The sequence below is a fragment of the Lepidochelys kempii genome, chromosome 8, assembly GCF_965140265.1.
Source record: "Lepidochelys kempii isolate rLepKem1 chromosome 8, rLepKem1.hap2, whole genome shotgun sequence".
NCBI lineage: Eukaryota > Metazoa > Chordata > Testudines > Cheloniidae > Lepidochelys > Lepidochelys kempii.
Window position 1 is genome coordinate 97,018,031 of NC_133263.1, and position 11,640 is coordinate 97,029,670.

Genomic DNA, 11,640 nt, shown 5'->3' on the forward strand with positions numbered 1-11,640 from the left:
ACAGAGCATCCATGCTGCCTGGGAAGAAAGGACAGGAATCAAATGTGGATTTTCTTCCCTCCCCTGCACCTCAACATCTTTAGAGTTTTTTGGTTAATTTCTTTTTATGAACTTGTAGAAAATTCTTCTCATAAGGACATAGTCTAAATCATAGCATATTTGAAACTTACGGCTCAATCATGCACCCACTGAAGTTAATGGAAGAAGTTTCACTATTAACTGAAAAGGGAACAAGACCAGGTCCTGAATCTATTAAGTAAAATTTTCATTTTGCTGTGCATTATCGATGTACAATGGCCCAGTGCTTCCAATCAAGTCTACTTGTACACCCTGAAATAGGAGGCTGCTCCTGTTATCCGTTTGAGTAGTAGGGTGTACCTCACAGACAGGGTCACACCAGAGGGTGTTGACAGCAGTACCATTCTGAATCACACACCTTCCCCCTTTATTATCATGTGGCTCTTCCCCAGCCTCTCTTTTCTTCCTCTTTCAAAATCTGGCCTTTTCCTTATTAACTAAATGGCAATGTTCGAGTGCTTGACTTATCCAGCAAAACTTGCCTGAAGCAGTCAAAGTGGGTTGACAGAAAGGGTGGGAGTTATGTTATTTTTAATTAATATGGTTTGGTTCCAAAGGTTTTGAGTAATTTAGACATCAAATTAACTGAATTGAACTGAAGGAGTGAATTAAGGAGCAGGCTCTGTCATAGGGAATTTGTTCAGCATGCAGATATTTCTGGATCCAATTTGGATTGTACTGATGCGCTCTAGAGGGACTGGAGGGAGTTTCCTGGATATGCGTGTACTATGCCACAGTACATAATATTGCTGCCATGTCTCTTCCTTTGGTACAAGGAGGACTGCATTTTTATGCACTGAGCATTATTTTTCAGATGATGAAGTGCCTCCACGTTTTGTGTGCTGGCCAAAGGAGTGACACTGATTAGCCAACCATTCTAATCATTTAATAACATCTGAGCACACGCACCGTTCCTCACGCCGTTCATCTGTGACCATTGACTGGCTTGCTGCAGTGCTCATCAGTGGCTCTCTATACTCTGATGCTTGGCTTTTCCAGCTTACCTTTTGAAGTGAGCCTGTTGTTCTGTAAATTGAGCGTTTCTAGTCTGTAAAGACGTGCAAGCTCTTCTGGAAAGATTTCTTCTATCTGGTTATTCTAAGGAAAGGAAGAATAGAAATCATCAGTTAAGTAATCAGAGAAGGACCCTAGCTCTGAACTTTTGGAAATTTTGGATCTGGATCTGAATGTCAAAAATAGACCCTTGACTATAAAGGCCAAACTCAGATCTCAAATCTGACAAACCCAAAGTTAGCAGAATTTGAAATCTTGCAAAGCCATGTTCTGCAGCTTGGGATCATCCCTAGAAATATCCAGGTCCTGTACTTTATGAGGAACAGGTTCTAGTAAAGCCTATAATGCCCTTAGCCAGAGACAAACCCTCTGAACAGCTGGCAGGTAATTAAAGCACAGCTTTACTCTGAAAAAGGACTATGTAAGACTGGCATATTGGGGGGGGGTCCCAGGTTTATTTTCTGTCAGTGGTTTTATTTTTTTTAAATCAAACGTGATTGGTTTTATAAGTAGAATGAAAGATTTTTTTCCGAACTGCAAACTCATCATGAGATCTGAAAGTCAAGTTGGGTTCTATTTCTGACATGCCACCGCTAATAAAGAATCTGCCATCAGACTTTAGTTAACATTATTTTATAGTATACAAGGCTTAACAGCGTTCATATTCGTATTAAACATGTATATTATGGTAGCATCTATAGGCCTCAACCATGTCAGTGGCTAAGAGCTATATATAGAAAATTACAGCCTCTTCTCCAAAGAGCTTACAGTATGGAATCCTGTCCAGTCTCCCACAGCCCATCTAGTGGGCTAACAGGAGTTAAACTTCTGTTTTGACAGTAAAATAGCTCTAACTGGAACACACCTGGAGCAGATCTGTTGAGTAATAAGGTGTCATTTTACATTACAACTTTTCTGACTACAGCTGTGCGTTGATTGACAACTCTGAATTTTCCATTGCAAAACTGTGCACTCCATCAATTTATCAAACATGATAAATACCAAAAATACACTAATTAGGGACCACAGGACACATTCCATACCAGCGGGAATCTGCAGTCACTGCATTGACTGTGGAATTACTTTGAATTCACGCTGCTTTAACCAAGCGCACAATCTGGCTCACGTTCTCCAGTAAAAAAGAATAATTATGAATGTGTTCCACTGGCCTGGCACTAAAACATTTCAAAACTTATGAATGAATAGCAATCCACACTTGATCAAACGCTTGCCTGATGGGGAGCAGTAACACAGCACCACTGTGGCAAGCAAGGAAAGGGAAGGGCTTAATTTTAAGGACTTTCAGTCAGACTTGATGAACACCAGCATTAATCACCTTGTCTTGAACACAACTGCCCTGCTCTACCAGAGGCCGCAGACGATGGATCAAAGGGAGGAAAAATATGCCTTTAATTAAATTGCAACTTACTAAACTCCTGCAAAAACCCCTTCTTGGCAAATGAAGCTACTGACAGCACAGTGTGAGTTGATTCTTCTAAGGACCTGTCGACATGGGAAAGTTAGACTTGTATAACTAAGGCATGAATTTAATCCAGTGTAGTTACAGTAGTATAATCCCCTAGAAAGCACTCTGACATCAGCATGAGTGCCTTTATTACATTTAGTTTGTCAGTTACTTGGGAAGAGGTTTAACTAAAAAAAAAAAAAAAAGCCACCCTCCAGAATGAGAGTCCACACAGAGGGTTATGCTGGTAACACTTTCCCATGTAGACAAGGCCTAAGAAGTTTAGAACATATATCCTCACACATGCATACCCTTGCCCTGAAAAACCACTCAGCCTCAATAAACATAACCATTATTTAGGGAAGTGAGCTTATTATGCCTACTGCCTTCCATTTTAAAATGATCCACTGGGATCATATTGCTGAACTTGGCTTGGATGAGGTCAGCACCAGCTGCGTGCAAGGGCCTCATCTATGGAATTCCCTCCCTGTGGGTTCCCAACGAGGTCGCAAGATGGCTGTTTTCAGCCCTTGTAAGTTCTTCTCATTTGGATGATTTTGCTCATCACGACCATTTAACTTCCCATGTTTCTGTATAGATGGGGGCTTGGGGGATGTTTGGCACTGGGGGTAGGGCAATGCATCTGGGCCAGTGGATCCTGTTTATGATATTTCAATTAATAAGTGAGACGAGGGAACTTCTTGGCAGCTGCTGCAGTTACACCAGGGAAGAATTAAGCCTGGGTTTTCAAAGGGAGAGCAGAATTAAGAATTATTATACACTGGAGGCTCTTATTTGAGGAAAAATTCTCCTCTGAGCCACAAGGAAGGTCTCAACTTTGATCATTTGCTCTCCTTACACAACCAGATCTCAGGGAGGAGTAATACCAGAGTTAAAGGTCTTCCATACCTGTCTGAGGGGAAAAAAACGTTTTAAAATAAATGAATATAAACTTCAATGTAATTAATATTTGTCAGGCACAGAATCTTTCTGCTGATCAGATCGCTGACCTCTGAGCCAGGAAGGTGAAAGAAGAAACAGAAAGGGAAAATCAGAGAGCCAGAGATGCAAGCAGCCTTGGGAGCTAGGGGTAGGGAATCTTCTGGGGACTAATCCATGGGCTGCCAGGGCACAGTGTGGCCCCAGCCTAGCCATCAGGGCTGCTCTACCTTGTGCTCCCCACTGTCTTAGACCACATGGGTTTTATGGCAGTGAGAAACAGCTGAGGGTAGGGATGCCCTGCCATACATTTTCTCTACCCACAGCCAGTCCCAGAACACCCCAGCTCTGAGGCAAGTGGATAGGCCCCCACTGGCGCTATTCAAAGGAGCCATGGGATAGCGCTGAATCAGGCCTGCTGTTTTGGTGAACAATCCTGTTGTGTTTTATTTTACCTGCAAGGAAAGGTGGTTTGTTGACTCTGGTAAATCTATGGGAAATTCTTTCAGATCGATCCCTCCACAATCCACAACTCCTTCCTGGGTGCAGGTACAGTCTCTAGGGCAGTCCGGAGCCAGGAAATTAGGGTCTGGATTCAGTAATTTGGATGAATTTTCCAGAAACTCATTGTCTTCATCATTGTGACCATGGATCATATTGTAGCTAAATACCAAAAGCCACAGCACCAGCAGGGATCTGCTGCTTGGAAGCATTTCCACTGAAACCAAACAAACATCACGGTAAATGGGGAGTTAGCATTTTTGCAGGCTAAATACTATTTCTGTTTTAAAGCCCAACACAAACTACAAGTGGAAGGTAAAGGACCTAATCATTTCGGGTTCACTGCCACATAGCAGGCGATTTAAACAGTAAAAATCACACCAAATAGCAGAATGGGTCTAATTGCCGTGCGGGCAACCAAGCTAACTTCTCAGCATCAGTATTGTCAACCCCACAGATTCAAAAATCCTGAGTCAGCCTCCTAACAATAAAGCGATTGGCAAAAATCATGAGATTTTTTATAAAGTTTGTATTGTGCTTTTCTCTTTTCACTTCTAAATTGGTTGTGGTGATTTTGGCTCCCATTGCAGGAGCTCTCCCCCCAACATCTGCCTGTCCCCCTGCCCAGCAACTAATTCTGCCCCCTCAATTCCCCATCAGCACTGCCCTTCCAGTTTCACTTCTGCTCCTTCTGCAGCTCCTGGACACTTTCCCCTCCCTCACCCAGGCCTGGCAAGGACCTGCAACAGGATTCCCTTTTCCCCTTTCCAGGCTAGGGCTGGGAGCAGCTCCAGGAGCTTTTTACCCCCCATTGTCCCTTCCAGTCTGGGAGGGAAGAGGAGGAACAGTCCTTTTGCTCACAGGAAGAGAGGGAGGGAGCAGAGCTGCCCTGAGCTCTTTCTGCTTCCTTCCACACCCCCCCCCCCCTACAGTGAAGGTGTCAGGTTGCAAGGAAGGGAGATAGAGAGAGCTCAGCCTGCATCCTGCAACAGCCCTGATTGGCTTCCCTTCTCCAGGAGCCAGAGAAGCAAGGAAAGCAGCTAATCAGAAGGCGGTTTCCCCCGCCAGGCAAAGCTAAAATTCAGGAGAGGACTGGAGTTTCTCGCATCATTATCGGACTGACTCCAGGCCCAGTGGAAACTGAGACTTGGCAAGACTGCAGCATATTTCAATTAGCCAGCCCAGCTGTGGAAACCCTCCACCTGTCTGTATTATTGCCAGATGGCATTACGATTGTTCACGTTTAATTTGTTCCTCATAATGGTTTGCCACAGAGCCTAGCAGATCTGCCCTTTTAAGCACACATAAGTATCTTGGTAAAGTAGGAATTCTACAGTAAGTGCATGAAAGAGGCTAAAGGACCAGGGGTGCAGAGGGTGGCTATCAAGTTGCAGTGGGGGAGGTTTAGATTGGATATTAGGAAAAACTTTTTCACTAAGAGGGTGGTGAAACACTGGAATGCGTTACCTAGGGAGGTGGTAGAATCTCCTTCCTTAGAGGTTTTTAAGGTCAGGCTTGACAAAGCCCTGGCTGGGATGATTTAACTGGGAATTGGTCCTGCTTTGAGCAGGGGGTTGGACTAGATGACCTTCTGGGGTCCCTTCCAACCCTGATATTCTATGATTCTATGATTCTATTAAGAGCTCCATCTAAAGAGGAAGCCCTATGCAGTGCACAACAAGGTATTTTATTGGACCTACAGAACTCGGAAGTATGCTACATATTCTTGAGCACCACCTGTTGGACTTCATTAGCTATTTACGCATAACACAGCAATCACACTTACAGAGCAGTGGCACTGGTGATTCAACAGACAACTCTTCATAGATACTGACCCACTGTTCCCTCCTATTTGTAATAACATCTCATCCCTGTGAGGATTGTAGTAGTTGTCATATGGAACATTAGAAAAGCATTTCATCTGTCCAGCTAAGGTATATAAGAACGGCCATACAGGGTCAGAACAAGGGTCCATCTAGCCCAGTATTCTGTCTTCCGACAGTGGTCAATCCAGGTGCCCCAGAGGGAATGAACAGAACTGGTAAGCATCAAGTGATCCATTCCCAACTTCTGGCAAACAGAGGTTAGGGACACCATCCCTGCCCATCCTGGCTAATAGCCATTGATGGACCTATCCTCCATGAATTTATCTAGTTCTTTTTTGAACCCTGTTATAGTATTGGCCTTCAAAACATCCTCTGGCAAGGAGTTCCACAGGTTGACTGACTGTACGTTGTGTGAAAAAATACTTCCTTTTGTTTGTTTTAAATCAGCTGCCTATTAATTTCACTTGGCGACCCCTAGTTCTTGTGTTATGAGAAGGAGTAAATAACATTTCCTTATTTACTTTATCCACAACAGTCATGATTTTATAGACTTCTATCATATCCTCCCCCTTAGTCATCTTTTCCAAGCTGAAGAGTCCAAAACTTATTAATCTCTCCTCATACGGAAGCTGTTCCATATCCCTAATCATTTTTGTTGCCCCTTTTCTGAACCTTTTTTGAGATGGGGAGACCACATCTGCATGCGGTATTCAAGATGTGGGCGTACCATGGATTTATATAAACGCAACATGATACTTTCTGTCCTGTTATCTATCCCTTTCTTAATTATTCTCAGCATTCTGTTTGCTTTTTTGACTGCTGCTGCACATTGAGTGGATGTTTTCAGAGAACTATCCACAGACTCCAAGATCTCTTTCTTGAGTGGAAACAGCTAAATTAGACCCCACCATTTTCTCTGTATCTCTATATGACCCATAGTATCTGAGTACCTCATGGTCTTTAGTCTTTTTATCCTAATAGTGCCCCGATGACCTAGGGGGAATTAAGGCACAGGGAGACTTGCGCAAGGTTACACAGAGGTTTGTGGCAAAGTTGGGACTTCAGCCTTGAGCTCTCCAGCCCCAGACTAACACCCTAACCATTAGCCCATTCTTACTCTCCCTTTATGTATTTTCAGTTTCTTTTAAAGCGATTTAGGAGCTGGAAACAAGGAGAGGAATAAAGGTCATGTGACTGGGCAGTGCCATGTCGACCACAGTTTGAGAACCACTGCATTATTGTTTCAACGTGTCTCAAGAATGGCTACCCCGGGCGCCGTGTGGCTGCAGGGGTAGCAGCATCCACTGAACTAGACCCAGCTACTGAAGTAAGTTATTCCCTTTCTCACACTGAGAAACGCCAGGTCCTTGGAGAGATTTATATATGAGGTTATGCAATGTTATTCTTATGCAACTGTTGATCATAATGTTCCACAAAGTTTTGCATATGGAAATAAATTCCCATCACTACACAGTGCCCTGGTTAATGTAAACAAGGTGTGCTGGAAAATAGTGACCCATGCTGTCAGGATGGCCCTACACTGCGTCTGTTTTATATGCATTGAACCGTAATGAAATCTTGAGCTACTGCAGTAAAATATGGTCTGGATCGTCCATTGATTTTGGACAGCAACATTTATCTGAACCTTAGAGCCTTAGCTATTATTCAACCTCTATCTTTCTGGCTGCAGGTTGGAATAATCTAAACAGAAGTTAAATATCTGCCGAATGAGCCAGCTGGCGCAGACCCAGCTCCCTCTGTTTCATTCTTAGCACGTCTCAGGTTTCATAGATGATGATTTGCAGTAAGAGCTGGTAGTGGCCTTTATTTTATCCTTTCTTCTTTTTTCAGTCCTGCAGAGGATGCAGCATTTGAGACAATGTGATCTAGGGTCTACTGCATGCTCCAACCAGTTCCAAACATGGAAGGTCCTGGAACAGCCTTTCTGGGATAGCTGGTTTGTATTGATACTGCTCCTTCAAGATCCAAACATAATGGGTTGTCGCCCTTAATATGACATAATTACTCCATTCAGTTCTGACAATCAATGCTTCTCTTTTGAGTTCAGAAACAAGAACCTCTCAGAGCCAGGTTTTCAGATGGTGTGAACTGGGAGACCAGCTGTTTTTGAGCAAGTGAGAATCTGGCCCTCAGATGCATTGGGTTTGTCTATGTTGCAATTAAACACCCGTGGCTGGCCTGGGTCAGCTGTCTCAAGATATGTCTACACTGCAATGAAACACCTGAGGCCCTGCAGCTGGCCCCAGTTTAGCTGACTTGGGCTTGTGGGGCTCAGGGCCTGGGGCTATGAAATTGAAGTGTAGACCTTTGGGCTCAGGCTGGAGCCTGAGTTCTGGGCCCCTCCTCCCTTACAGGGTCCTAGACTCTGAGCTCCAGCCTGAGCCTACATGTCTACATCAGAATTTTACAGCCCCATAGCCCAAGCATGAAGCAGCTGACACAGGCCAGCCCCTGGTGTTTTATTCCTGTGTATGCCTTTGTTTTTACAAAACTTTAGGCACTCCAGAAGTAACTGGGCCAGATTTGTTACCAGTTTAATTGGTGTAAATCTAAAGTTGGTGTAAATCTAAAGCCGTGTTAGTCTGTATTCGCAAAAAGAAAAGGAGGACTTGTGGCACCTAGGAGACTAACAAATTTATTTGAGCATAAGCTTTTGTGAGCTACAGCTCAATAAGTGAGCTGTAGCTCACGAAAGCTTATGCTCAAATAAATTGGTTAGTCTCTAAGGTGCCACAAGTACTCCTTTTCTTTTTGAGAATATTTAGTGCCAGACCTGACCTCAGAAACCTGACACAGCTAATTGGTTTATCGTTGTTACCTAATCTTTCCTGATGTCTTCTGAAAGTATTGAAAAGCTAGAAAAAACACAGTTTCTGTTTTTTTTAAATCATATATTGATTTGTTCTTATAGCTGATGAAAAAAGGACTAATTAAAATATTTTAAATGTCAGCCAGAGGCAGCTCTGGTGTAACTACATTGAAGTCAATGCAGCAGAACCAACTTACACCAGAGCTATAGTTGGCCTGACCGTTTTTGGACTCAAACTAGTGCTTTTTGACACTTTTACATAGACATCAGTTGACTAAAGCGAGGTGAGTGTGTAAAATCTGGTATCATGTTCTAATATGCAAGAGGAAGTCTCACACTGCTGCCATCAATATGTGCTTTTCTGCTACAATGCCTTTGAAGTGATTATTGCTAGGGTGCCACAGAGTGACACTTTGGATAAGAAACATCTGCTTGCTTCTGGAGTTCAGGAAGTAAATGTAGGCATGGATTTTGATTTCTCTTAGTTCAAAGAAAGCTTGAAGAGACTAACCCTGTTAAGATCACTAAGAGCATAATCCAAAACACATTAGTTTACTAAGGGCCTGATCCAAAGCCCCTTGAAGTCAATGGAAAGACATCAGTGAACTTTGGATCAGGCCCTGTGCCTCAGAACAAAATTGCAATTGTATTGGAAGTCAGCGCAGGGTTTCTTCTGGGTTGTGTCTGCACCTTCTGATTTCATTGTGCACGGTCCCATATGGAACCAAAATTTATTCCATCACATTGCAGCTACCATCATCCACTGCAGTACCAGCAGCCCAGTGCTTCAGCAATCAGCCTCAAGCAGCAAGGGAAGTTGCAGGAGTCAGTTACACTGTACACTAAGGAAGATGATCTGAACAAACAGCATAAGCATGTTCTCTATATTTCACCATCATGTCTACAGCTCTCCACACTCAGCCTTACAAGACAGTTTCAATTTTAAAAAACATGATCTTCATTTGTTTTTAAGATCAGCAGGTCATGTGTATTTGTTATTTGCATTAAATGTCTTTTCTAAAGGCTGTAGCTAAAAGGCAGGCTTGTTCAATGCTCTCAGTGTACCAAACTGTTACAAAATAAAGTGCTAAAACAACTCACCGTTGTTGACAGAGATCAAATGAATGGAGAAAAGCGTTTCTCTTGCCCCCAAAGGCTCCCCTTAGTTCATGCCATGTCAGTTATACACACTGAGCACAGAAAGATATTTTCCCTTTCCCAAGTCAGATCCTTTCCAGATGTGAGCAGCAAAACTAGAGCGAGAAATAGGCAACCGTCTCCCAAAGAGAATTTCCTGTCCTTTCCAGTGAAATCAGAGAGGAATTTTCCAAACTTACCGAATGGGAAAATGTGAGCAGAGATAAGGGGGGAAGCAGCTGTAGTCTGAACATGAAGACTTGGGCAAGGAACAACCTCCAGTCTTTCTTGTCAGCACACTTTGCGAGACCAACAAGAGATGCCAAAAAGAGGAGCAATTTAAAGAATTGATGGAAGGGAAGCAAAGGCTGTACATGCTTAACATTTCACTGCATGATATTTACATTGTCAGTGCAACTTCATTAATTTATTTATTTAAGGAGCATGCCAAATTCTGGATCTCCCACCCACTCTGCTGTTGGGACTGGCTGAAATGAACAAATTCTTCCCATCTTTTCCTCTCTAGCTCCCCTTGATTTTCACCCCATCAGCAGACCTTCAGGGACTAGAGAAAGCCTGCAAAATCCCAGAAACCTCAGGATAGAATTCCAGAATCTGGGACAAACAAAAAATCCTTCCTTCATCCCCAGTCCATCTTCCTCCTCTTCACTCCCCACATCCCAGCATTTCACTCACCTCTCCCTCTCTCCCACCCCCAATAATCAGTTTTGGTCAGGATCATTGCATTTCCTGTTCACTCTCCTCTTTGCAGGAGGGAGATGAGCTGCTCTTTAGAACGTAATTAACTCTGAGTGCAGTAGCATTTCCAGGCAATGTGATGGGTTTTTTCACACCAGGAGTGGGTTATTCCAGTCAGAGGTGGCATACTGTAAAGAAAACAATCTGTTGCGTGAATGGCCTGCTGTGCCTTGTACTGTACCTGTAAGAAACCTGCAGGCAAGCTCTCCCTGCTCAGAAAAAGGCCTTCCCGGTCCTTGCTGTGCTCCAAAAAAGACTCTTCCCTTCAGACTCCAGCTGAACATTTAGTTAACACCGGTTCAGCTGTTTTGTCCCCCTCTTCTTCCAGGCTTGTATAATCAACTGGAACTGATCCACCCCAGACCATGAGCAGGTTCCCAGAAGTCAGTGTGGGAAGTGTATGTTGTTATTTTTTTAAAAAATTGGCTGCTGTGTTTTAAAATGATTCAGAGATCTAGGATTTATTCCGCACTTCCCAGCCTCCTCTGCCACAGTCCCCATTGTGTGACCCCCTAGACCACACACAACAAAGGCAACACAAAGCAGCAATCTGTTTTCAGGGAGCAGAAGACCATTATGGAGGGGTCTGGTGCTGCTTTGCTCACAGTAACGTGTGCCTCTGAAAATCAGATTATGCAGAGAGGAGAAGCAGGAGGTCAATGGCAGCCCAACTCATTAATCATTTTAGAAAAAAGACAAAAGTGAGAGGGGGCAGGACTTGTTCTCTCTTGGGAATGATATTTTTCCTGAGTCTTGTGCTTTGTTTTAGATTAATCATGATTCAAGATACTCCCAAACTGTTGCTTTCCGCACTTGCTTATCCCCTTCTAGCACACCCCATGTGTGCTCTTTCCTATGTGCTCAGCCCCAGTCCCTTTGCATTTCCATTATGAGAATCTGCTAGACAAACCCCTCTCAAACCAGTCCTTTAATCATGCCAAGTCTGAATTTGCTTCAGTGACTATTAATCCAAACTGAAGGGCATGACTCCCATATACTTATGTAACCATTAGTATGTGATTGTAGCCATCAGTTAGATGAGATCCGCTGTGCAGACATATAAAGGAAGCTGTGCCTGCCCCCAGAGAGCT

General features: G+C 43.5%; 1 protein-coding gene across 1 annotated transcript in view; it reads right to left on the bottom strand.

The window, feature by feature from the left end:
• PODN (podocan) overlaps positions 1-11,099 on the bottom strand; it is a 42,671-nt gene extending 31,572 nt beyond the window's left edge. The window contains exons 1-3 of the mRNA XM_073358270.1: positions 10,731-11,099; positions 3,952-4,214; positions 1,083-1,176 (exon numbers count right to left, since the gene is read on the bottom strand). Coding sequence (XP_073214371.1) covers positions 1,083-1,176; positions 3,952-4,214; positions 10,731-10,833 — 460 coding nt within the window. The 5' untranslated portion in view covers positions 10,834-11,099. The remainder of the gene's footprint in view (positions 1-1,082; positions 1,177-3,951; positions 4,215-10,730) is intronic.
• Positions 11,100-11,640: the final 541 nt, after the last annotated feature.